This window comes from Eutrema salsugineum, unplaced genomic scaffold (assembly GCF_000478725.1).
Source record: "Eutrema salsugineum unplaced genomic scaffold, Eutsalg1_0 scaffold_12, whole genome shotgun sequence".
Lineage (NCBI taxonomy): Eukaryota > Viridiplantae > Streptophyta > Magnoliopsida > Brassicales > Brassicaceae > Eutrema > Eutrema salsugineum.
The window spans coordinates 7905909-7933498 of NW_006256895.1; the positions used below are offsets into that span (position 1 = coordinate 7905909).

The 27590-nt window shown below is 38.9% G+C and overlaps 1 protein-coding gene, 1 long non-coding RNA gene and 2 other non-coding genes across 10 annotated transcripts in view; 2 read left to right on the plus strand and 2 right to left on the minus strand.

The window, feature by feature from the left end:
- Positions 1-12485, plus strand: part of LOC18025604 — a 33110-nt gene extending 20625 nt beyond the window's left edge. For 6 of the 7 annotated variants that reach the window (XM_006408746.2, XM_024160252.1, XM_024160251.1 and 3 more), the window contains one exon: positions 1108-7106. In XM_006408746.2, coding sequence (XP_006408809.2) covers positions 1112-6922 — 5811 coding nt within the window. In that variant the 5' untranslated portion in view covers positions 1108-1111 and the 3' untranslated portion in view covers positions 6923-7106. Of the gene's footprint in view, positions 1-1107; positions 7107-12456 lie in introns of those variants that run through there. The other variant, XR_002900893.1, reaches the window with a different exon arrangement.
- Positions 1841-1947, minus strand: LOC112089619. Its single transcript, XR_002901248.1, has one exon. It is a non-coding gene; the product is annotated as a small nucleolar RNA R71 (small nucleolar RNA).
- A 185-nt stretch (positions 12486-12670) lies between the features above and the next one.
- Positions 12671-20393, plus strand: LOC112089237. The gene is made up of 4 exons (XR_002900901.1): positions 12671-13181; positions 13243-13299; positions 19956-20143; positions 20224-20393. It is a non-coding gene; the product is annotated as an uncharacterized LOC112089237 (long non-coding RNA).
- On the minus strand, positions 20373-20479 carry LOC112089367. The gene has a single exon (XR_002901004.1). It is a non-coding gene; the product is annotated as a small nucleolar RNA R71 (small nucleolar RNA).
- Positions 20480-27590: the final 7111 nt, after the last annotated feature.

Here is a 27590-nt window from a genome sequence, read left to right on the forward strand (position 1 = left end):
ATTTGAAGAAGGAGTTGGGCCCAAACGTTTTCAAGGAAGCCCAAAACGTGTCTTAGAGATATATATAGGATTTTTATTCCCTTTTTACGTTAACCTTAGATTTTCTTAGAGAGAGTTTTTTGTTTTTGAGAGTTTTTGGGGAGACAAGTCTGAAACTCTGTTCCGGAGAGAGAAGATTTCGAACCCCTGTTTATTAATCTATTTACTGCTTACTGCAAGTTATTCAATCATGCTTATTGCTTCAATCTCCATGTCTGAGTAGTTTGCTTGTTAGGTTTAGGGTTCTCATAAAGGATTTCATTGGATGTTAGATTGATTGGTTAGTTAGGGTTTATAATCTATTTAGTTCTTCACCATAGGTTGTTCTTAAAGCTAATTCTGGATTGGCCACCTAGAACTTAGATCTTAGGTTGCTTAATTGACACGGAAGTGTAATTGAATAACTGGAAAGAACCTAGGGTGAGCAAAGTAGCTATTCGCAAAGGAATTTGGTTTAGATACTTTGTGAACATATCGAACTTGAGCATTAAAGCTGGTTTAAATCTTTAGGGTTTGCAAAGGAATTTGGAATTCTAGGATTTTGACTTAGATAATTCTCACAACGGAAGTTGGTTAATTATAATTCTGTGATTCGAGTTCAAGAACTGTGCTTAAACCTGAACCCTGACTAATCGATTGATCTGCATGCATTGATTTCCTGAGAAACTCCCTAAGCCTAATCTCCATCCATCTGAATCTTACAAACCGTTTTTATTGCTGCTTAGTCTAATTCTGTTGCATTGCTATTTATTTACAATATTTCTGCTTAGCGTAATTCAATCTCTATAAGGTTTATTGAGTGATCTCTTGTCTCTGTGGTTCGACCCCTACATACTACAACTGCACATCTGTGCTCTTGCAGAGTAGCTTAGGGATTAAACTTTGAGCATATCAAGTTTTGGCGCCGTTGTCGGGGACTTGATTTCGCCATTAAACCTAGTTTTTGAGTTTCGACTAAGTTTTTCGACTTAGTGTCGAGCGATACCACTTGTGGTGTCGCGCGACACCTTCTTTTCTTTAACCTAGTTTACTTATTTTCGTTTTCTCTCTTTGTTTTTGGTGTTTCAGGTTTATGCATACTCGTGGAACTAGGAGCAACAAGGACATCCCGCTAGTGAATTTGAGCAACGAACAGCTAGCTGAGTTAGAGCGAACGAGGCGGAAAGCAAGAGATCCGGCAATGATGGAAAACGCCAATGGACTTGTTCGTGATGATGATGGAACCTGGAGAGACCGAGAGGGTCATCTGTGCAATGCGAGAGGCCAAAGGATTGATGGAGATGGTAACATCATTCCACCAGCTCCTTTACCAGTGGATGTTGTTGACCAGAATCCACCACCTGCACCGCGTGGTAATGCTGTGATCGTTCCACATCAGAGGAACGCTCCAGAAGATCGGAATGTAAGGGAACCTGCACCTGCAGCTGGACGTGGACGAACACTTGGAGACTACAACAGGCCTGAGCAGTTCTATGCAAATCGTTCTGCGATTCGTGCTCCTGCGTTTCAAAGGAACGATTTTGAGCTGAAGCCTGTGTACTACACTCTTGTGGGTCAGCATCCTTTCCATGACCACTCTCATGAGCACCCTATGGATCACATCGAGAGGTTTGAGGACTTGGTCACCAGCATCAAATACAATGGAGTGTCCAATGATTTCCTCCTCTGCAAGCTGTTTCCTTACTCTCTTGCTGGAGAAGCAGCTAACTGGTTGAAGCAGTTGGAGCCAGGATCACTCACCACTTGGGAGGAGACCAGGAACGCCTTCCTGCACAACTTCTTCGACGATGCTAGGTCTGAGGAGTTGAGGACTAAGATCTCGACTTTCTCTCAGGACCCTACTGAAGCGTTCAAGGCTTCTTGGGTGCGATTCAAATCGTACCAGCGAGACTGCCCTCACCATGGCTTCAGCGATGTGCAGTTGCTGGGTATCTTTTTCAGAGGTATCGACTGGAGGTATCAGATGGCGCTTGATGCAGCAAGCAATGGGAACTTAAACACCAGATACCCAGACGAAGCTGTTGAGCTCATCGAAAACTTGGCATCCAGCAATAGCACCAAGAATGCAGATCTAGAGCGAAAGAAGCAAGCTGGGAACATGGATAGATCGCAGATCGCTGAGGTGAAAGCTAAACTTGATTCTGTGCACAGCCTTTTAGTGGGTAAGAAATCTGTCAGATTCGCACAGGAGGTGGAGAGTTTCGAACCTGAGGATGCAGCTGAGGAAGAGGATGTCAACTTTGTCAGTGGATCAGGATTTCAGAGTCAGAGGTTTGGTAATCAGCAAGGTAACAGAAGCTACAGTGGAAATTACAGTGGAAACAATCAGAGGAATACCTTCAACAGTAATCAGAACTTCTCTGGTTACACGCCTAAGCCTCAGTACCAGAAACCTTTTTCGAGCAACAGTTTTTCCAGAAACTACAGCACTCCTTCATCTCAACCTCAAAATCCTGACAATGAGATGAAGTCTATGCTGGAACAGATTCTGGAAGGTCAGCAGAAGCTCACCGTGGACTTTAATGGGAAGATGGATGCTCTCTACCTCGATCTGAATGGAAAAATCGAAGTTCTGAACACCCATGTCAAGCAGCTCGATACACAGGTAGCCCAAACTGCAGGTTCTGTTAAAAGGCAAGAGGGTTTTCTTCCTGGGAAGACTGACACCAATCCAAGGCATCACCTCAGTGCTATCACGTTGAGGAGTGGTAAAAATCTGAGTTCTGAGCCCACGAAGACGCCTCCTGCACCTGAAGTCGTGGACTTAGAAGATTCTGAAGAAATTCCTGAGATTGCAGAGCCGGTGACGAGCGACACCATCACTAGTGTCGCGCGTCACCAATTGCAGAGCGAAGCTGTTGATATTCCGAATCCGAAATCTGCAGAGGAGAAAGTCTACAAACCTAAAGTTCCTTACCCAAGGAGCCCTAGGAAGTCCAAGCAAGAGCTTGATGATGCACGATGCAAAGCTCTGATGGAAAAGCTTGTGATTGAGATACCTTTGGTTGATGCTGTAAAAATCACTCCTGTCATCAGACGTTATGTGAAGCGAATGGTAACCAATAATCTCAGCCATGAACAGGGAGTGATGATGATATCTGAGCAAGTCAGTGCAGTGATTCAGAACCGAATTCCAGAGAAGCTGTCTGATCCAGGAAGCTTTGTCTTGGATTGCTCTATCTTCACAGAGAGATTCAAGAGATCGCTGTGTGATCTGGGTTCAAGTGTTAATCTCATGCCCTATTCGGTAGCTGTCAATCTCGGCATGACTGATTTCAAGCCAACAAGGATCTCCCTCATCCTAGCTGATCGTTCGACAAGGATACCTGAAGGGGTGCTAGAAGATGTTCCAATCAAGGTTGGAGACTGCATGATACCGACTGACTTTGTGGTTTTGGAGTATGGAGAGGAGCCTAAAGATCCTCTTATCCTTGGGAGACCTTTTCTAGCTACAGCAGGTCCTATCATCGATGTCAGGAAAGGCAGGATTGCTCTGAATGTTGGAGATCTGGTGATGAACTTTGACATGGACAAGCTGATGAAGAAGCCCACCATCGATGGTCAGACCTTCTATGTCGATACTCTCACAGAGTTTTCTGAGGAGTTTCTCCATGAGATGCTGCCTACAGACCCACTTGAGAGAGCTCTGACCACGTTTGCCTCTGAGGCCGAACACTTGGACGAAATTTCAGCATCTTACTCAAAGATGTTGGACTCCAGCGAGCATGCGATGCAGCTGGCATCGCAGGTTGAACAGCTTGAGACTCCTGCGAAGGTGAAGCAGTTATCCGACTGGAGTGAGGAGAAAGCCCCTAAGATTGAGTTCAAACAACTCCCTGCAGGACTAAGGTACGCATTCCTGGGCTCTAATTCTACTTATCCAGTCATTATCGATTCTTCTTTGAACAATGCTGAGGTTACCTTACTACTGAACAAGCTGCGCAAGCATCTCAAAGCTTTTGGCTATTCTCTTGATGATATTTCAGGTATCTCACCAGAATTGTGCATGCACCGAATCCACCTGGAGGATGAGTCGAAGTCGTCGATTGAGCACCAGCGCAGGTTGAACCCTAACCTGAAAGACGTCGTCAAAAAGGAGATCATGAAGCTGCTGGAAGCTGGAATCATCTATCCAATTTCAGATAGTGCCTGGGTGAGTCCTGTGCACGTGGTTCCTAAGAAAGGAGGGGTTACTGTTGTGAAGAATGACAAGGATGAGTTGATTCCGACGCGCACAGTGACTGGACACAGGATGTGCATCGATTACAGGAAGCTGAATGCAGCGACCAGGAAAGATCACTTTCCATTACCCTTTATTGATCAGATGCTGGAGAGACTTGCAAGCCATCCCTACTACTGCTTCCTCGATGGGTACTCAGGATTTTTCCAGATCCCTATCCACCCAGACGATCAGGAGAAGACCACCTTTACATGTGCATACGGCACTTTCGCATATCGCAGGATGCCCTTTGGACTCTGTAATGCTCCTGCGACGTTTCAGAGATGTATGATGTCCATCTTCACTGACATGATTGAGGATTTCATGGAGGTCTTTATGGATGATTTCTCAGTCTACGGATCATCTTTTAAGGACTGTCTGGATAATCTCTGCAAGGTTCTGGCTCGCTATGAAGAGAAACACTTGGTCCTTAACTGGGAAAAGTGTCACTTTATGGTCAGAGATGGGATTGTGCTTGGACACAAGGTTTCTGCAGCTAGTATCGAAGTGGACCGTGCGAAGATCGACGTCATGACGAGCTTGCCACCACCCGATTCTGCGAAATCGGTTAGAAGTTTTCTGGGTCATGCAGGCTTCTATCGTCGCTTCATCAAAGATTTCAGCAAGATTGCACGCCCTCTTACTGCTCTGCTCTGCAAAGATGCTAAGTTTGAGTTTACAGATGAGTGCCTTGCTGCGTTCGAACAGATCAAGCATGCCCTGATAAGCGCCCCCATTGTGCAGCCTCCTGACTGGAATTTACCTTTTGAGGTGATGTGTGATGCTAGTGATTTTTCTGTTGGTGCTGTTCTAGGACAGAAGAAGGATAAAAAGCTTCATGCCATCTACTATGCTAGTCGAATTCTGGATGATGCTCAAAGGAATTATGCTACTACTGAGAAAGAGCTGTTGGCTGTGGTCTTTGCTTTTGAGAAATTTCGGCCATACCTTGTGGGATCGAAAGTGATTGTGCACACAGACCATTCTGCACTCAAATACTTGATGCAGAAGAAGGATGCGAAGCCTAGGTTGCTGCGATGGGTGTTACTCCTTCAGGAATTCGATATTGAGGTCAAGGACAAGAAGGGTGTTGAGAATGGTGTGGTAGATCATCTCTCACGCATCAGGGTTGAAGACGACGTACCCATAGACGATTTCCTGCCAGAAGAGAATGTGTATTATGTGGAAACCAAGTCCCAGAGCAGTTTTGACGAAGAATTGCAGGTTTTTCGAGTTGGAGGAACGTTAGTGACGAGCGACACCACCACTAGTGTCGCGCGTCACCTTTCTCAGGCGAACACTGAGACCTCCCAAATTCGAAACAGACTTCCTGAGACCAGTTCAGCTGCTGTATCCGCTACCCAACGCCCTTGGTATGCCGATATTACCAATTATCTCGCTGCAGAGGCTGAGCCTGAGAACTTTAAGGGCTATGCAAAGAAGAAGTTCCTGAGAGAGCTGCGAAGATACCACTGGGATGAGCCATATCTGTACAAGCACTGTTCTGATGGGATTTACAGAAGATGCATTGCAGAGTCAGAAGTTCCAGAAGTGCTGTTTCATTGTCATGGATCCGAATATGCTGGACACTTTGCAACATTCAAAACAGTGTCTAAGGTTCTTCAAGCAGGCTTCTGGTGGCCCACCATGTTTCGCGACGCACATGCATTCATCTCGCAGTGCGATGTTTGTCAGAGGAGAGGAAAGATCAGCAAACGACATGAGATGCCACAGAATTTCATCCTTGAGGTTGAGGTATTCGACTGCTGGGGTATCGATTTCATGGGTCCTTTTCCCTCTTCTTATGGGAACAAGTACATCCTGGTTGCTGTTGATTATGTCTCAAAGTGGGTCGAAGCCATTGCCAGTCCCACCAACGATTCTTCAGTGGTCCTTAAGATGTTCAAGACCATCATCTTTCCTCGATTTGGAGTGCCTCGAATTGTTATAAGTGATGGTGGTTCTCACTTTATTAACAAGATTTTCGAAAAACTCCTAAGGAAGCATGGAGTTCATCATCGAGTTGCCACTCCTTATCACCCTCAGACGAGTGGACAGGTCGAAGTCTCGAATCGTCAGATCAAAGAGATTCTGGAGAAGACAGTGGGTAAAACTCGAAAGGATTGGGCTGCAAAGTTGGACGATGCACTCTGGGCATACAGGACAGCGTTCAAAACACCTCTAGGCACCACACCTTTCCACCTGCTCTATGGAAAGCCCTGTCACCTTCCAGTGGAGATCGAACACAAAGCAGCCTGGGGGATAAAGCTGATGAATTTCGACATCAAGTCTGCTGCAGAGAGGAGACTGATACAACTGAATGAGTTGGACGAAATCAGGTACCATGCCTATGAGAATTCGAAGTTGTACAAAGAGAGGACCAAGGCGTATCACGATTCCAAAATCCTCTCCAGGCAATTCGAACCGAATGATCAGGTACTTCTGTATAATTCTCGTTTGCAATTGTTTCCTGGTAAACTTCGTTCTCGATGGTCAGTTCCTTTCATAGTCAAAGAGGTTCGCCCCTATGGTGCTATCGTCCTCCTCACACCAGATGGTAGCAGGGAGTTCACAGTCAATGGACAAAGGGTGAAGCACTACTGGGCCAAAGCTGAGATTCCGGATGGACATATCGTGCCTCTGGATGGTGCACCTCCTGCTTGAATCGCCATCAAGTCAAGCTAATGACTTAAAACAAGCGCTTGGTGGAAGGCAATCCACTGGTGAGTCTGTAAATAAGTCTTTTGTTTCAGTGATTTTCGTTTTTCTTTTCGTGTTTTAGGTGAAGCAGAGGCTGGTGTCGAGCGACACTACCTTCGGTGTCGCTTGCCACTTGTTTTCTCTATATATAAAAACAAAAAAAAAAAAAACAAAAAAAAAAAAAATTAGGAAATCAGGAAACCGGAGTCAAACCAGAAATTCGGATTGGTCTGCTGCAATTCGGTACGAGGAAAACAAGTGTCGCACGATACCATCATCAGTGTCGCGCGTCACCATCATTGCAGCCAGGTAAGTTATCTGTTTTTCCTGTGTTTCTCTGTTTCTTTTCTTTTGTCACCAACTTCGGATTTGATTACATTGGGGACAGTGTTATTCAAGTCTGGGGGAGGTAGTTGCTGACATTGTGTTTGTTTTTCTTAAGAGTCAGTTGTGTCAAAACGTTTTTGAGTCAAAACCTGTTGGAGATCATGATGCTTTTCCTGGAATTATTGTGCTGACTTTTCACCTAAGTGACCACTGCTGCAAATTCAGACTAGATCCGACTAATGAAAAATCCAAAGGCTGACCAGTTGACTAGAGGCGTCCATGTTTCCAACAGAATCCACTAACCTGAGCTAAGTACTGAACTTCACTTTTAACTCGCTGATGTGACTAATGCCTTAGAGCTTGATTCCTCATTCGTACTTGATCAATGAAAGCCTGTGTGAAATTTAATGAAGTGATTTCTCTCCCTTGTGACGAGCTAAGAAAGAAAGAAAAAGGGCAAAAAGATTGAGATGATTTTCGCTTAGGAGTGAAGGGCTAGGAATGTTTCCAATGATCCCATTATTTCACTTCTAAGTTGGAATGATCACACAAAGGAAGGAAGTGAGGGGTAGGAATGTTTCCCATGACCCCACTATTCGCTGAAAACCTTTGATACAAGGTAAGGGGACAACTTGGGGACTTGGTGGCAAACACCATCAGTACTCGCAGCTTTACCCTTATCGAGTATATGCCATAAAAAAATGATGATGAGTGTGCGAAAAGAATAAGTCTGGGGGAGAGAAAAGTACCAAAGTTTGTATGGCTGATTTGTTTGAGTATTGGGAAAGAATCTAGAAGGTTCTGGGCATTGGAATCATCAGTGAGATCCAGCGATGAGGGTTTATGGACAATGTTGTGAAATTTTGGATTTAGTCTGGAAAGCTGTGAATGTCTGCGGAGAAGTACATGGTGGTTCGATTTGGAATGATGAAGCAGTAGTTAAGTTGCAGGGTGAACGGTCAAAGCGATGTTCCAATGAAAGGTTGAGTCTCTGTGTTTTCAAACTTCTTTCTCCTGTTTGGTGTTCTGTTTGCTTGAGGGCAAGCAAATGCTAAGTCTGGGGGAGTTGATATATCATGGTTTTTATGGTTTTTAACCATGGTATATGTCTTATTTATAGAGTCTTTTTAGTGTCTTTCGAGTCTTTTGGAGTCTTTTCAGGTCATAGGTACGTTTGGAGCTTAACTGGAGACTTTGGAGCACTTTGGAGCTTAATCAGGATCAAATTCGTCAAGTATGGATTTTGTGCTTTAGTGACGCTCGACACCATGGAGAGTGACGCGCGACACTTGTTAGAGAAATAAGGAAAAGGCGATTTTGTTTCCTATTTGAAGAAGGAGTTGGGCCCAAACGTTTTCAAGGAAGCCCAAAACGTGTCTTAGAGATATATATAGGATTTTTATTCCCTTTTTACGTTAACCTTAGATTTTCTTAGAGAGAGTTTTTTGTTTTTGAGAGTTTTTGGGGAGACAAGTCTGAAACTCTGTTCCGGAGAGAGAAGATTTCGAACCCCTGTTTATTAATCTATTTACTGCTTACTGCAAGTTATTCAATCATGCTTATTGCTTCAATCTCCATGTCTGAGTAGTTTGCTTGTTAGGTTTAGGGTTCTCATAAAGGATTTCATTGGATGTTAGATTGATTGGTTAGTTAGGGTTCATAATCTATTTAGTTCTTCACCATAGGTTGTTCTTAAAGCTAATTCTGGATTGGCGACCTAGAACTTAGATCTTAGGTTGCTTAATTGACACGGAAGTGTAATTGAATAACTGGAAAGAACCTAGGGTGAGCAAAGTAGCTATTCGCAAAGGAATTTGGTTTAGATACTTTGTGAACATATCGAACTTGAGCATTAAAGCTGGTTTAAATCTTTCGGGTTTGCAAAGGAATTTGGAATTCTAGGATTTTGACTTAGATAATTCTCACAACGGAAGTTGGTTAATTATAATTCTGTGATTCGAGTTCAAGAACTGTGCTTAAACCTGAACCCTGACTAATCGATTGATCTGCATGCATTGATTTCCTGAGAAACTCCCTAAGCCTAATCTCCATCCATCTGAATCTTACAAACCGTTTTTATTGCTGCTTAGTCTAATTCTGTTGCATTGCTATTTATTTACAATATTTCTGCTTAGCGTAATTCAATCTCTATAAGGTTTATTGAGTGATCTCTTGTCTCTGTGGTTCGACCCCTACATACTACAACTGCACATCTGTGCTCTTGCAGAGTAGCTTAGGGATTAAACTTTGAGCATATCAAGCTTCATGAATTCTCTTAGTGGTCACTTCTCTCTTTCAAAGAAAAAATGAGCTCCCAATGCATTCAACCTTTTCCTCTCATTTGTTCCTTTTTGCTTGAGGACAAGCAAAGGATAAGTGTGGGGGAGTTGATATATTCATAAATTGCATCATTTAATGTACATATTCTAGTCCAAATCATGTCTCATTTGCATGCATTTTAGGTCTTTAGGCATTTTTTTAGGACTTAGGAGATTGCATTAGGTCCAAGACAGTTTTGCATGTTTTGAAGTGTTAAACAGGTGCTTTTGGAGTTTATTTGGAGTGGAGGATGTGATTCAGATGAAGAAATGGAGTTGAAATTATCAAAAATGGTGAAAATAAGCAATTTTGGGTTTCTCGGCAAAATGATGTACTGATGGCCGAAGATTCTCGGCCAAAATCCTTCCCGCGGGTAGCTCTCTCGGCCAAAAACACGTACAGCGGTCAAGTCTCTCGGCCAAAAATCCCGGGTGCAGATACAATTCCGAAATCGCGTCACCGGAAGATCTTGCCGGCCGATTCAGCTTACAGGGTCTTCAGAAACGTTGGCGATAATTGAGTCAAGAACCCAGGACAGGTTGAATCAAGGCATTTGGAGCACCGAGCTGAAAGATACGGTCACCGGAAGACAGACCTCTCTCGCATCCATTCCGGAGCAATCCGATACTCTTAAATGATCGCCTGTCCGGGGAACCTTCAGATCCGATTCAGCTGTCGGGTGCTTCATAAAAGTTGTAGAAGATTGGATCATGGTTCCAGATCAGGTGGAATCATAGGATTTGGAGGCGTGAGCAGAGAGTTAAGCTCGTCGGAAGGCACACCTGTCTCGCTGCCGTTCTGGACCGACCCGATGAGCTCCAAAGAATGCGAAGGCCGATGCACTTCCAGACCGATTCAGTTTACAAAGCCTTCATCAGGATCCGAGATATTTGAGTCCTCTTTCCATAAAGTCTAATATCATTTAATTCGGAGCTATGAGCAAGAAGATAACGTTTCCGGAATGGACGCATGTCTAGAAGCCTCTTTCTGATCGTGTCAATGCACTGCACAGATGAGCCCTCCAGGAAACCTTCCACTTCCCAAACGCCGAAGATTCCTTCACCAAAGTTGAAGATGTATGAGTCTTCTGTCCACACCATTCGGACCTGTATCCTGGAAGTTACTCTCTGCTGAATGCGAAGTGGTCCGAGGAGCCCTGAATGCTGCGAGATAGTCTTGCGACTTGGTTAACTCGCAAGGCCTGAAGATGAATGCCTGGAAGTTGAGCTGCGAGTTTAGAAGTGCGGGTAAGCTATCACTGGATAAGGTCTGAGGCTTCCGAGCAAGAAAAATGCTAAGTTCACAATCGTGCGACTTAGGGATGCGAGCTGGCCGCGCTTGGAACTAAACCGCACGGACGTTCGCAATCTATACCGACTAGAGCCTGCGACCTGGGAGTAATGATGACCAAGTCACACACACACCTTCCCCAGATTTCCTCTTGGTCATGCGACTTGGAGAGGAAGAGGATTAAACCACACAAAGGCTCGCAAAACACATCTACTTGGGCATGCGACTGAGACTAAGGGATTTATGGCGCACAAGGCTGCTTCTATAGCTGTGCGACTTGGGCCTGCGACTTGGGAAGCACCTGACCATGTTGCACACCAGCCACCAGACCCAACTGAGCCGGGTCAGTACCCAGTTTGTCCTGGGCTGACCCGGTCCATTAGCACTTAGTATATATAGCTTTTTGGAGAAAACCCTAAAAATCTTATCTTCTACTTAGTTTTCTTTCCTTTTTATTGTAAAAACGGTTTTGATTAAGAGATATCTGAATTGATTTGATCATTCCAAAGCTGTTTCTTATCAATTACTCATCTCATCTAAACTCCTAATCATGATCAACATCACCTCTTGCAAAGGAAATGGTGTGTTCATCATGATTAGTGAGTAGTCTTCTTTTAAGCTTCTAGGTGTGTAGATTAGGGTGCTTTGATGTTTGATTTATGATGTTTAGGTTCTAGATTATCATTTCCTTTCCTTAGTTAGCTGCGCTTAATGCTAGATCTCTCATTATAAGCTTCATCTAGAACTTAGGCATTTCTCCACCCACAAGGTGTTTGATGAAATGCCTGAATGAGCTAACTTAAGGGTTTATGCCTTTTTCATCATGGGAATGATTGTTAAATGCATGAATGACATATTAGAACTGTTTCTTAATGCTCATTGATTCATATTTCACAAATGATGATTTGGTTTGAAAATGGATTAGTGTAGAGGTTAATGCCTTCATGAGAGGATTAATCTAGATTAAAGTTCTAAGTTAATTGGAATTTGAGATCATGTGATGCTTGCTTTATCTTTCTGTATAAGATTCAGTCTTTCTTAGCTCTTATTTTGATGCACAAAGAGACTGTCTGGTCATTTTAGACTTGGAACCTTATGCTTGTTGATTGCTTATTCATCTAATGGGAATTAGTATTGATTTGGTAATTACAAAGGGATTTTTGTCATGAGAATGAATTAATCTTATTTGGAAGTCTAGACTAAAGAATTGCAAGTGTTGCATTGTTTTCGTAGCATCATGAATTCACATTTAAAGCACCCTAATCAATGATCACATCTAGAGGTTTAGCTTTCCCTTTATTTGAATTTGAGTCTTTGTTTTGTTTGTCTTGTTTGCTTGTTTAATTCTTAATTACTGCTTGTTCTTGTTTGCTTTATGTTTATAGATCACCTTGTTACCAATTCATATGCTTATTAGACTTGAATTAAGATAGCTCCTCATAATTCTAGTGTCTAGAATCTCTCCATTTGGATTTATACCTCAAGTGCTACAATGACATGAGTAGTTGAGGAATTGATCAAGGATTGAAAAATTCCTACTACCAATCTCTATCTCTTGCTAGGGTAAAAGGACACGAGAACAGCTTTGGTGTGATGATGCCGTCTCTACAGCTCCTGGAAAGTCTTTAGAGAATAAGATTGATTCAAGCTTTGAGAAAAAATGCCAAAAACTGAAATCTTGTGATCCATCCTCACATCCTTTCTTATCTTCACGACAAACGGTGCATCCTTCAAATTCACCTAATTGTAAAGATGTTAGTCTGAAGACTTTCAAAGATGTAGCCCATAAAGAAGTTAGTGTGAAAACTCTCAAAGATGTTGCCCCTGACTCAAGCAAAACCGACCATTTATTCCCATTGGTCCTGGTTTCCAGGCTGAAATTCCGATTTGGATTGCCCTCACAAAGGAGGGCAAATTTTATGGTAGTCCTGGAGATTCCGACACTCTTAGATGGTTGGGTACTGGTGTGTGGCCGACATATAGCCTAAAGAAGAAATTTCATTACAAAAAAGTCGGTGAAGGAAGATCAGATTCTTGTTCTTGTGCTTCTCCAAGATCAACCAATTGCATAAAACAACATATAGAAGAAGCACGAGAGGTTCTAGAAAAAGAAATTGACCGTGCTTTCTATACTTGGAAGTTTGATCAAATGGGTGAAGTCAGATCAAAATCATGGACGACCAAAGAAGGGCAAAGGTTCGAAGCTGTTGTGAAAATAATCGTTTGTCAAATAGTGAAGGATTTTGGAAATCTGTTTCAAAGGCTTGCTAACTCTTCTGCTGAGAAAGTGAGAAAGTTCTTCTTAGTTACTATGAGACTGCTTGCTAACTCTTCTGATGACTTCTTAGCTGGATGAAGGCCTTGATGATAGCTGTAATCATTGCAGATGTTTCTCTTGAACACAGGTAATTCACTCCTACATTCTTCTAGTAACTCAAGTTTCCAAGTTCTTGATACTTAGTGATTTAAGAACATGCTTCTTTTCCTCCTTAAGATTTTATGTCATAGTTTTTTTTTTAAAAAAATATATCTTTTCTCTTCATGAATCTTGGAGAGATATGTTTCACTCATGAAACAGATCTTCAATATTTCAAATTTAAAACCTCTATATTCTTAGATCTTCTGAGGATATAAGAACTCAAATGTCCATGATTATCCTTTTTGTTCTTCTACGGGCAAAAATATTCTCGATTAATATCTTTCTAATTTGTACTACTTATATATTCAAATTCAAAGATCATCTATGTAGAAAATCTAGCAGTGTCAGAGTGCGTAGCCTGGTTTAGTTATAATGGATTGAATCTTTTGATATCCAAAATACCAAAAATTGAAAAGAAATAATTGATAAAATTATAGTTTCTTTGAAAATTAATGACGTATTTCACTACACCTATATCTAGCTGATCAATTATTTGATGGATAAAATAAATATTCAATCTTTTTTTACTACTCTGTTTAATCTTCAACTTTGTTTTGACCAATCCGTTTTAGACCTAACATTGGTCAATTATTTTTGTTAACTAATTTTATGACTACAAGGTTTAATAAATAAAAAGTTGAGATTTTTTCTGAGTAATCAACGACAGTTTAAGGAATATTTTGAACATCAAATTTTTTTTTTGGCATTTTTCCCCATTTATAAAAAAAAAAATAGATTTGAATTTCGGATGAAGCAGGTTTATATTTGATTTATTTAGACTATTTTGATAAAAACAAATCCTAAAATTAATAAAGTAGACAGATTATTCAAGGATCTAAACGCTGGAGACCCACAATGATTCAGACAAAACTCAATACTTGTAATTAACAAAACAGATCTAAGATTTGAAGTAACACTCCAACAAATTAAGACTAACAAATTAAAACTCAAGACTCAGTTCTTGAGGCAGAGAAACACCCAATTTTAAAGACTGCTTTTGATTGATAAGAATGAAATCAGCTATATCTGAAATAAGCACTGAAAAAGAAACACCCAAAACAACAGTAAAAATTCAAGCCTGATGGGAGTGAACAAGCTTCTGCCAAAACCCAAAACATTAATAGACAAAAACCACGAAAAAGCACAATGAAAGGAGAAAACCAGCTGCTTGCATCATCACCTTACTTGGTCTATGCAATCTATTTTAGGATTCTCCGTCAAAGTTATAGAAATAGAGTCTCTGTCGGACAGAATACAAACTCAAATCACAACATATCTCAACACAAAAATGATTACATCTAGTAAATAATCAAAAGGGCACAACGCCGGATCTTGAGAGTCATCAGATTTAGTTGGAATACAAGCAACCTGTGTTTTGTTTTTCTCGAAGAGAGGGAAACATCGTTGTACTATTTGCACTACATTTAGTGTGATCATTATTTATTTTTTACTATTTAATACATAAAAGCACAAATAGCATGTGGGATTACATATCAAGAAAATTTCAACTTTTAAGCACATCCAAAAGCCCTAGTCGCTCTAGGGATTTTCCTCTCTTAAACTTTTCTTTTTCGTACCTCCCAATCCACCGAGATGCCTTCTTTATCTCCCATCACGTCTCCCAAAAAACTCCAGCCCCTCTCAAAAATCCCCTTGGTCCTTGACTTTCTCTGGTAAAGTGTGAGTTTTTGTGGTTGATGGTATGGCATGAGCCACAAATCCTTAAGCAGTTGCAGATAGCACTCACAAATTAGATTCCGAGTTATGTGTCGGCCTTTCTGGCATATTTCAGATATTCCACTAGTGGTGGAAAAATTGAAACTAGATCTCTCCTCGATGTCGATTTTGGTCAACTTGAAGAATGTTCGTGATTCGCTCTTCTATCCTAAATGCCTGATGTTTCTGGGAATAGTAGGAGTGCTCATAACTTTCATCCTAACACAGAGTGATGCATCCTTATCGATCATTTCTTCTATCATAAAGATAATGTTTTGTTGATTTGTTCTGATTATACCATATTTCTAATATGTGCTATGCAAAATGTACGTTCTAATCGACATTGCGTGCCAAGTAATATTTGTATACATTATTTTTAATGAAATATATATTAAGCAAACACTAACGAAAATGATTTGGATTGGCTTAAGTTTTGATGAAAAATTTCATGATTATGTGATTTCTGTAACTTTAAACGATACCAAAATTTACTTTTTAACAAAAAAAAAGTAAATTGTTATAAAGGTTACATTATCATGTTGTGAATACTAGTAAAAACTATGAGTATATATTAATATAATTTCAATTAGAACTTTTTTTTATTGTGTCTATTTAAATTAGCACACAATTAGTTGTTCTTTTGTCTTACAGACAAGACACTTACTGAATGTTTTGCTGTAAACTAGACACTTACAGACAAGAAACATCCCCCAAATGTTTGTATCTTAGCAGATAAATTAGCGGTAATATCAAGTTTGTCAACTTTCACAAAGTCCTATTCTAATTTAATATACATATATTTTATCCCATATTAGCCCTTATTTTAGGTTTTGTCTTTACCTTGTCTTCTTATAATTTTTCTTTATCTTTTGCATTCATATATGGTTTAGTGTGTTTTCGAAGAGTCCTATAGACTCTTGGCATTTCATGTCCTTTTAGATACATTTGGAGATGTTTGGAGACTATGGAGCCATAGACACTTGGAGAATGGACCAAAGAAGAAGTTTTGAAGAAGTTTGAAGCTGGGCCACAACGCTGGCCCGCCACCCTGGTCTAGTCTTCCTTTAAGCTGTGACCAGTGTAGAAGAAGGTATCTAGGCCGCGATTTTACCGGACATCAATGCCGGACTCCAACATCCGTTGTGGGAGCTTAGAGACGAAACAACCCAAAGCGCCTAAAAGATTGGACCGGACAAGATCTTCCACTCAGATTTAGCTTCAAAGGTTTTCATGAAAGTTATAGATAATTTAGTTAGCTTTCGTCTGGAGGTGGTTTCGAGTCATTCCTAGTGGTTCAAGAAAAACAGCAAATCTAGCGAGTACCTATCTACCTAGAGCCAAACAATCATACACCAGGCAAATATTGGACTGCTACACCGGACCACCCATGTCCAGCATCAGGGACCAAGTCACAACACCTTGCCTTATGCCACCCAGTACCGGACTCGCCAATCAGGTGTTGGAAGCTTCAAACCCCGAGAAAAAACCAGGTGCATCCACCAGATTTCCTCTGGCTGGTGTAAAAGCTTCAAGACAGACAACCCAACATTGGACTGCTGATATACTCACATTCTGTCGTGTTTAGGATTGCATTTTTGTCCAAATATTGAGTCTCATGCATACATTTAGGTAGTTTTACATATATTTGTCTTTGCTTTTGTCTTTAGTTAGGAATTGCATTAGGTCCTAGAGAGTTTTTCACTTTTGGATTGTTTACAGGTCATTTGGAGCTAATTGGGAGCAATTGGGACAAAAGCCATGGAGAGACCATCACCTTATGTGCATCAGACTCGGACAAGTGTTATGGAGCCGACGATCCCTCAAATTTATCACCTGAGAAGGAGGGCGTTCACCAGGATTCAGCCTCCGGAGTCTTCATAAAGAATCAAGAACCTCAAGTCTAGTTTCCAGAACACTTTAGATCGTCCTATTTGGAGTTTTGAGCTGAAAGTTACGGCGATAAGAAGCAGTACATGTCTCGGAGCGGATAAAGGACCAAAGCAACGTGCATCAAAGAACCGGTGGAACGGAGCCCTTGCCGACGTCATCTGAACCCGAACCCTTCATCAAAGTTGGAGATGATAGATCACGGTCCCAGAACAGGTCGAATAATTGGATTTGGAGTCGTGAGATGAGAGTTAAGAAAGGCGAGAGACATACATATCAGCCAGACGTCTAAGAGTGGATAAGGTGCTAAGTGTCATGATTTGACACAGTGATAATGCCACGGCCTGAGCTTGGCCGTGGCATAATATGACAACTCTCGGAATTTGACATGGTCTTGAAGCACGGCCTTGGACCTGACCACGACAAGCAATGAAGATCTTTGACACGCCCATAATGTCATGGTCGGGATTTGACATGGTCTTGAAGCACGGCCTGATGTTTGGCCGTGGCAATCACCGAATCATCAACACCTTGCCACGCCCAACATGAAACGGTCCAGATCAAGAAAGTGGCAATCCAAGAAGTTCATCATCCAAACCCAGAAAAGAAGAGACATGGCCACTAGACATGGTATAAATCAAGCCATGGCAACCTTGATCATGAAGAATCTGTCCAAGAACTTTGACACTGTCAGTTTGCCACGGTCTTGCCAAGAATCATCTGACCGTGGCAAACCACACCACTATCCATCAAAGCCGGGTCAGGACCCATTTTGTCCTGGGCTGACCCGGTCCGAAAGAGACACTATATATGCTTTTTAGGGTTTTTTCCAAGAGGAGAGCTTGGTTTTCTCTTGTTTCTCTTTCCCCTTTTGTAAAAAACCGAGTTTGTTAAGAGATATCTCAAGGATTTAATCAATCTAAGTCTGTTTCTTATCATCTCATCTTCTTATCTTTGCTTCTAATCATGATTAACATCACCTCTTGCAAAGGGAATGGTGTGTTCATCATGATTAGTGAGTAGTCTTCTTTTAAGCTTCTAGGTGTGTAGATTAGGGTGCTTAGATGTAAATTAATGATTGTTTAAGCTTAGATTCTCTTCTCTTTTCCTTAGTTAGCTGATCCTAATGCTAGATCTCTCATTATAAGCTTGATCTAGAACTTAGGCATTTCTCCACGCACAAGGTGTTTGATGAAATGCCTGAATGAGCTAACTTAAGGGTTTATGCCTTTTTCATCATGGGAATGATTGTTAAATGCATGAATGACATATTAGAACTGTTTCTTAATGCTCATTGATTCATATTTCACAAATGATGATTTGGTTTGAAAATGGATTAGTGTAGAGGTTAGTGCCTTCATGAGAGGATTAATCTAGATTAGAGTTCTAAGTTAATTGAAATTTGAGATCATGTGATGTTTGCTTTATCTTTCTGTATAAGATTCAGTCTTTCTTAGCTCTTATTTTGATGCACAAAGAGGCTGTCTGGTCATTTTAGACTTGGAACCTTATGCTTGTTGATTGTTTATTCATCTAATGGGAATTAGTCTTGAATTGGTAATTAACAAAGGGATTTTTGTCATGAGAATGAATTAATCTGATTTGGAAGTCTAGACTAAAGAATTGCAAGTGTTGTATTGTTTGCTTAGCATCATGAATTCACATTTAAAGCACCCTGATCAATGATCACATCTAGAGGTTTAGCTTTCTCTTTATTTGAATTTGAGTGTTTGTTTAGTTTCTCTTGCTTGTTTAATTCTTAATTACTGCTTTTTCTTGTTTGCTTTATGTTTTTAGATCACCTTGTTACCAACTCATCTGCTTATTAGACTTGAATTAAGATAGCTCCTCATAGCTCTAGTGTCTAGAATCTCTCCATTTGGATTGATACCTCAAGTGCTACAATGACATGAGTAGTTGAGGAATTGATCAAGGATTGAAAACTTCTTACTATCAAGTGCTCAACACTAGATTACTACAGTCTGGTACCAGCCACCAGACTCTAAAACGTGGATCGCTCATATAAATATCCCACACACCTGGTTTTAGAGGACCATCTCTTTTTTGAATTTCTAAGCTTTTTCACAGATATTTTTACAATTTTAATGCAAGTTTGAATCTTTTTGTCTTTAATCTATCTTTTTTTTTTGTTTATCTATTCCATAATCATGATTAACATCCACTTTTTCTTGAGATTTATGGGTTTTTTAGTGAGTTTGTCTTTATGCTCATTTTGTGAGATAGATTATGGGTTTCTTTGATTGATCTATGACATATAGGGCTAGATTAGTTATTTTCCTTTCTTATCTAGTAATACTGATGCTAGATTAGTGTTGAGAAAGCTATGTAGAGCAGAGGGAATTCCATACCCACAAGGTGTTTGATGAAATTTCCCAAAAAACTATATAACAGTTTTTACTTGCTTAACCTATGAGAATAGATGTTTAAGAATTATAATGGAGAGTGGAACTTATGTTTAATTCTTGTAATTACCTTTTTCACAAATGAGAATTTGATATTGATTAAGGGTAATTAGCAAAATGATTAGTTTCATGAGAGTGGATTAGTTTTGTTTAAGTGTTATAGGCTAAAAAAAATTGATTGATTGTGTATTTTGACATCATAGATTGATCATATAAATCCCCAGTGTCCATAACTTCATCCAAGAGCTTGCCTTTATCAATGTTAATCTTGTTTAAATTGCTTGATTTCTTTAATTATCTTGTTTATCTTGCCTAGTTTATCTACTTGTTTAATTTTATTTTGAATCATTAGGTTTTTTGTTTGCAAATTAAAAACCAACTTGCTTTCTTGGATTAAGTAGTTCTATGTATTCTTAGTGCTTGAGACTTATCCCTTTCGGATTGATAACCTAAAGCATTACAATGATATGAGTATGCCTAAGGGATTTTTCTAGGTTATCCACTTATTAATTGGGATTAGAGTTCAACATTAGGATTTCAGATCTTCTTGAGATCAAGCCTTTATTTTCTTTTGTTACCTGTTGTATCTCACTTGGTTTCTCTTCTTTTCTTTCAGGTACAAGAACTTCAGAGCTCAGAATGATAAACAACTAAGGACCAAGAGCTGCAAACTTGGTTGGAGCTGGTGATGCTGATAATGCTTAAGCAAATAGCCCAGGGAATACAAGCACCAGCTGTGGAGAACTACAGTTTTGAGATCAAGGCTGGGTTTATAAACATGTTGCAGAGCAATAAATTTCATGGGTTAGCTATAATAAACCCTCTTGATCATCTGGATCACTTTGATATAATCTGTGGGCTGACAAAGATGAATTGGTTGTCAGAAAACAGCTTCAAGCTCAAGCTTTTCAAATTTCGTCTTGGAAACAAAGCACATCTATGGGAGAAGAACCTTCCTCAAGGCTCTATCATTACATGGGACCAATGCAAGAAAGCTTTATTAGCCAAGTTCTTCTCCAGCTCTAGAACTGCTAGACTGAGGAATGAAATATCAAGCTTCACAAAAAATAACCATGATAGCTTTTGTGAAGCATAGAAAAGGTTCAAGAGTTTTACTCTTCATTGCCCTCATCATGACTTCAATAATGCCTCACTCCTTAACACTCTGTATAAGGGAGCATTACCCACGATAATATTACTCCTAGAAACAGCTTCAACTGAAATTTGTTGGCTAGAGAGGTGAATGAAATTATGGGATTAGTTGAGAACTTAGCTCAGAGCGATGAGAGCAATGGTGAAGAGTATAACAGAGCTTCAAGGAGAGATGTGAGTTTCAAAAAAAAAAAAAAAAAAAAAAAAGGAAGGACATCAAATCACTAAATGAGAAGCCAGAAAAACTTCTCCTAGCCTCTCAAAAGTCTGTCAATTTTGTTTGAGATCTACACCAAGGATTCCAAGAAAATGTTCAAGGTGAAGACATAACAGCAGAAGTGAACTTTCTAGATGGCCAACCAGGTTACCAAAAAGAGTAAAACTACTATAAGAATCACCCCAATTTTTTTATAGAAGCGGAAATGTAGCCAACCCACAAGACCAAGTCTATCACACCGAGAAGAACTTCACTCAATGTGTCCAACAACAAGGCTTTATCGCTCTGCAACTACAAAATTTAGCTCAGGGCCTAAAGATCAAGAAGTGAAGAACATGCTTCGACAACTACTACAGTGTCCAAAAATTTTCTTGGCCCCAAAATTTTAGGGATAAGGCGAATGTGAGTTTCGTTTTTGTGAGTCGGGAAGGATCCATAGAGGAAGAATTCTTGGATTTCTTTTACAACGTCCTCTCCAATAATAGGCCAGTAAGTGTGAAAGAAACCAGCGGAGAATCCATCTGGTCTAGGTGCCTTGCTCGGGTGAATGGATTTGACCGCAACATGAATCTCTGTAGGGTCGGGAATCCGGGTTAGACGAGCATTCATAGCTTCATCGATATGGGGGGTCAAGACATCATTGACCAAGAAGAAGTCCGAGCTATCCTGAGATGAAAAAATATCTTGGAAATATTCCGAAATGATACGAGCAAAATCATGTTCCTCATGGAAAACTGATCCTGCATCCTCTTCCAGGACCGTGAATCTGTTGCAGGTACGACGATTTCGAGTAACAGCATGAAAGTATTCTGTATTGTGATCTCCGCTCTGAAGTTAGAGGATGCGGCTCCGCTGCTTCCAAAATTGTTTCTCTGCTTTGTAGGCTTGTTCGAGAGTCGCTGTACATCTTCCTATTGTAACGGGGTCAGGAGTATCCGCCAAGAGAGCCCATTCTAGTTCTGATTGCGTATCAGCGATAAGCTTTGCAGTATTCATATTCTGATCATTTGCCCATCTGATGATCTCCTGCCGACAGTCAGAGATCTTTGCAAGAACTGTGTCATGGTCAGATCCATTCCAGACACGGCCAATCAGCTCCATGACTTCTTCTTTTTTCCTGGAGTCTGTTGTCGAAACGGAAAATCCCTCGGCGTTTCACTCTAGAGTCGTCGAAGAAAGGTGACAAGGGGACGATGGTCTGATCCTTCATAGCGAAGGTATTCCGATCGTCCAGAGGGAAATGTTTCTAACCATGCATCGTTACAGACCGATCGGTCTAGTCGAGCTCGGACGAAGTGGTTATAATGCATTCCCCTCCAAGACAGTGGATTCTCGGAATGGTTAACACCCCATAATCCATTTTTGCGAAATGAAGCTCCGAAAGTTAATAAAGGAAGCTTCATGTCGTCTAGGGCCTCCGCGCTTCTCCGAGTTGTAGAGGATTTCGTTAAAATCTCCCGACAGAAGCCAGGCTGAATCTCTATTAGCGCCCGATGCCGATATTTGGTTCCACACCTCTAGTCTTCGATGGCTTACCGGATGGCCATACACGAAGGTAAAATAGAAAGAAGTCGTCTTGTACTTAGTCTTGGTATCAATGAAGTCTGGGGAAGAAGATAGAATCTCCAGATGTGTAACTTTCATCCAAAAGAGTGCTAGCCCTCCACTAAGTCCAATTAGTGGAACCGTAAATCTGTTATCATACCCCATCCACTAAAAAACACTGAAGATAACATCATCTTGGTTCTTTGTCTCAGTGATAAACATAATATCCGGGAAAAGACAAAGTCTTAATTCCTTTAGACGTCAAACTGTTAAGTAGTTTTCAATCCCCTGACAGTTCCAACATGTTGTAATCATTGAGAAGCTGATGGTTTTTGGGCAACCATCAAGCCCTTACAAGAGGAAGGCACAAAGACCTAAGAAATCAATGATACAAGATCACTACGAGCAGCAGAAGCCAATGCTAATTTGGATGACCTCGACGTTGAGTGCTTGTTGGGATCCACGCAGAGTCTCTTCCTTGGTGAGATTTTCTTTGAAACCACTTTACGTTTTATTTTGCCACTTTGGCTTGAGCTGCCTGGTGCTAGCTTCTTAGAGACCGAACAAGAAATGGTTCTTGAGGTAGCCCTGGAGGAAGCTTGGGTTTGTCTCCGCTTGGGGGTGGTCTTCTTTGGGTACTCAAGGCGTTGCTTTACCGGGATTGTGATCGGTCGGAGTCTGAAAGCAATCGACGGCTTTCAGATGAGGGAGGTCGAGAATATTGCTTCAGATGAGTTCTCAGAAGAAGAATTATATCCTTCAAGTGTACCACTTTGGATCTCATGGTATAACACTTTCCTAGTGTGCAGAGACTCGACAGATTTAAACATAGTTTGCAGAGACTTGGCTGACTTAAATTTAATATGCAGAGACTCGACAGAACTTGCATAAAGTTTTCAAGAATCTATAGAAATTCAATAGACTTAAAATTAGTCCGTAGAAACTCAGCAGACTTGCATAAAGTTTTGAAATTTAGTCTGCATAGATTTCGAGTCTCAACACCAAATCCATATGATATAAAATAGAAAGTTTATAAACTAATATTAGATAAATTAATAAATACGATAAACTAAAAATTTTATATTGTTTCGAGAAAGAAAATTCAAAATATAACACAATTTAATAAAGGATGCATCTGCACGAGAAATATTTATAAATTATCAAATTTTATAATATAATTTGTTGTTTAATTTTTTTAGATATAATTTTTTAATAAGTGATATATATATATATATTTTATATATATAATTTGGTTTTATTGATTTAGTTTTTCTAGTATATATATGACCGTGATTAGAAAAACATTATTCTAACATGTCCGTTCATATTAATCCTGAAAGTACAATGATTATAAAAACGTTATCATTTACATTTATATTAATCCGAAAAGGATCTGATTATTAAAATATAATTATAATACATCCATTCATATTATTTTTATATTTTATATATTTTTAAGTTTGATCAGTAAAAAATTTAGAATTTTAATAAAATATATATTACTATATCATTTTTTATCTTTTTATTGAAAATGATCAAATTTGAATATTTAGATTATATCTAAATTAATATCTGATTTACTATTTTTTGTAAAATATAATAATAACTTATTTTATAATTTTTGATAAATAATATAACATATATATAAGAAAATCTATAACAAATCTTAATTCAAATTTAAATTTTCGAATAACTTTGAAAGATAAATTAAAAATATATTATATTATTTGATATTACATTAAATTGACTTGTTTGGTAATATAAATAGGAATTATCCAAAAACAAAATAGTAGAAACTAATTTAAACCTATTTGAAATTTTGTATACCAGACATGTTTCTGTTTTAATAGAACAGATAATACTATGATATATATTTTTTAAAAATCATATACAACTTATATGGTTCCATTAATATCATAAAATAATAACTAGTATATATTTCTGTTTCAAAATAAATTTCAGATAAATTAAAATTTTATATTGTTTTTAACAATGTATCTTACAAAATATTTTATCTTTGTTGAATTGTTTTTTAAAGTGCTTTTATACCAACCCAATAAAGAAATGAAAAGAAACAAAAATGAATCCTACCTAGTTTTCCTTTGTCTTCATGTTCTTAGTTTGTTGGCTTGATTTGCTATCGACTGTTGTCTTAAGAATATGGAGGAATTGTTAAAAATATGCCACAATTTGAGTCTAAATGCAAAACTATGGCAAATATGGTAGAAAAATTACTATTATATCCTACATTAATAAAAAAATGGATGGCTCAGTTACGATTTTAACCTTGTAAAATCTGAGTGTAATAGCAGACTTCTACTCTATTATTGAATCTTATATTTTAATTTAAAACAAATTTAAATTAAAATTTGTTTCTATAAAACAAATATAAATAAGTATGATGTATATAAATCAAAATTTAATATAACAGAATCAATTTAAAGCATCTAAGATAAATATCAAAAGTGAATAATTATAATATAGGGTTGTAGACTACTTTAGAAGTATGCTACACAAACTTACACAGACTTTTAATTTATACACAGACTTATAAAAAAGTCTTCTATATTTATAAAATTTATATTTTAATTTAAAAATTATGTAAAAATAATTTGAACTGAAATTTATTTTGATAAATAAAATATAAACAATTATGATGTATATAAATTAAAATTTAATATAACTGAATCAAATTAGACCAACAAAGGTAAATATATTTACCATATGTTTTAATTTAGGGTTACAAACTACTTTAGAAGTCTATTCAAACCGTAACCGAAATTGAAATAAAACGTTTACATAAACCAGAAGTAATTAACCTAACTGGATATTTTTAACATAGTATATAAAGAAATTTAACCAGATGTTTCCATAAATTAAAAACCCTCGACTCTGTAAAATGGCATTGTAGACTGCTCTCTCTCGCCTGAAGCTATTTCTGGCGAGCCCTTGATAACACTGTATTGTACCCATTTTCACCATTGATTTCAAATGCTTTTTCAAAGGTTTTAGTCAGTTTTAGGAATTTTTATTATGTTTTCTCTATATTTGTAGTTTCAAGGCTCTTTTCAGGAAATTTAGGGAAATGGATGGCAAAATAGAAAGAAATCCACATTTTTAGCTCAGAGTCAGACCGTCAGAATTTCAGCATCAAATGATGACTTTCTTACCGTCTAATCCAACTCAAATTCGGAGACATTCAAGAGGAGACAACCTGCTTTCCATAGCACTTTACATCACGAAGATCCAACAGTGCAATCAAAAGATACATGGAGAACAAGTTGGCCAAATTCACCAGCTCCGGAAGACTCTCACCCATGGCAAACATGCATTTCACCTGCCCTGGAAGACTTCCACCCTCGGTGGACCAAATCCAAGCCACAAGGCCCAACATCAAAGCCCATTTCGCTATTCCTCTTCAGAGAAGCCCTAAATGAGACCTTGAAGACCTTAGGACCTATAAATACATTTCTTAGCAGTCCTAAACGAGTGTGTGCTCCTGTAATGAGATTTTGAGCCACCTAACTTTGTTTTTCTAGAGTTAGGCGATGAAGAAGGGGATTCTTCCCTGGATCCATTGTTTTCATCTTTTTTATCTAATTAACTTTTCTGTTTCATATTTTGCATTCTTTCGTGTCTTTTATCATCCATTGCATCATGTAGATCTGTCCCAGAGAGTCAAGTTTTTGAAGAGTTTTCGATAGGCATACATGTATGATTCTAAACCATATTCTGGGGATCTCATCTCTTCTAAGTTGTTCATATTGCATGAGAGTATATTCATGACCTATTCTCTGAGCCTATGATCGATCAGAGCCACGAGAGTGCTGTATCAGATCATCCATACCTAGCTTCAGAAGAACATAGTCGGGAGTCGAGAGCTACCTGTAAAGAAGATGTGAGCATACGAATTCAATATTTAATGCATGATCTTATTTATGGCATGAGAGCGAGAGTTAATTGTCAGATTTAAGTGATAAGTTGATTAAGATGGCGAGAGTTGGTTAATCATACACATGTCTATTCTAGTTCCATGCAGATCCCAGAAAAAGATGAAGATAAATCGCATGGAGGCTAATTGGAAATGCTTTGACATCGATTAGAGTAAACCGGAGAAGTCTAAATCGCCACCTATGAGTTTAGAGTCTATAGTTTGAGTCGACATCCTTGAGATAATCTTTTAACAATTCATTTGAATTGCATTTTATTTTCCGTAAATATTAGATTATGTCTAGCTTAGGATTCTTAACCAAAAAACAAAATCCCCATAAGTTTATGACTTTACTTACTCTTCCAGTTTGGTGTTGTTTGCATATTAGACATCTTCCCTGTGGATCGACACCCTAAGTCATACAATATACATCTGTGCACTTGCGGACACTAGGGTTTTATAAATTTATAACTTTTTAGGAACAATGGGCTTGTAAAAAAATCCAACCCTAGGCCCGCACACATCAGCTCTCCATTTTGGCCGGTAAGCCCTAGCTCTCTTTGAGTTCTTGCATTTCTTCTGTCCCTTTTCATCTATTCACCTCATATTTGGTTTCTGCTGCAGATATCCAGCGGCGTCTTCATCCTCATCTCTGCATTTTTCAGCTGGTAAGCTTTAGTACTCACCCTGTGACTACATCTCTTCTATCTTGTTTCTGATGCATATCTTGTTTCATCTATCTCACTTGTTATTTGTTGCTGCAGATCTCATGTGGCGTCTGCATCCTTCATATTTTCTCTCCTGATCTGTAAGTTCTTCACCAAATCTCCCTCTGTTTAGTCTGTATTTTATTGTTTATATGTTTGTTCCATTGTTCTTACAAATTTGTCTTTTTGCTTTACTATTTTTGTAGCAGATCTAAGCCCCAACTCGAGAGCAAGTATTGAAATATATAAGTTTCTTATCAGATTTGGTATTTTGGCATTATTAAAAATGTATTTTTTTGGTAAAGTTTATTTTCGTTATTTTGTTTTTTAGCTACAAATAAATTGATGCTATGATTTTTTTTAGCATTTTATGACATTTGTCTTTTAGCTTAAAATCATTTAATTTTTCACAAAGTATGCGTTTCTTACATTAAATATTGTTTGGAATGCATACAGTAATCAAGAAGTTCAAGAGAATGTATGAGTTCAACTGCCCGACGTTGATCGGGTGAAAGTTTTGGATTTCCTATCCGTTGTTACTGCGGTTTAGTGCCAGTGCTCCAGACATCCTCCACAGACCTGAATCCAGGTAGAAGTTTCTATGGATGCCGTAATAAGGAGGTAATAAGTGGTTTGTTGTATTGTTTTTCGATTGGCTTGTGAGAGTTTATTGAATATGGTTTTTGATGGTTTGTGATG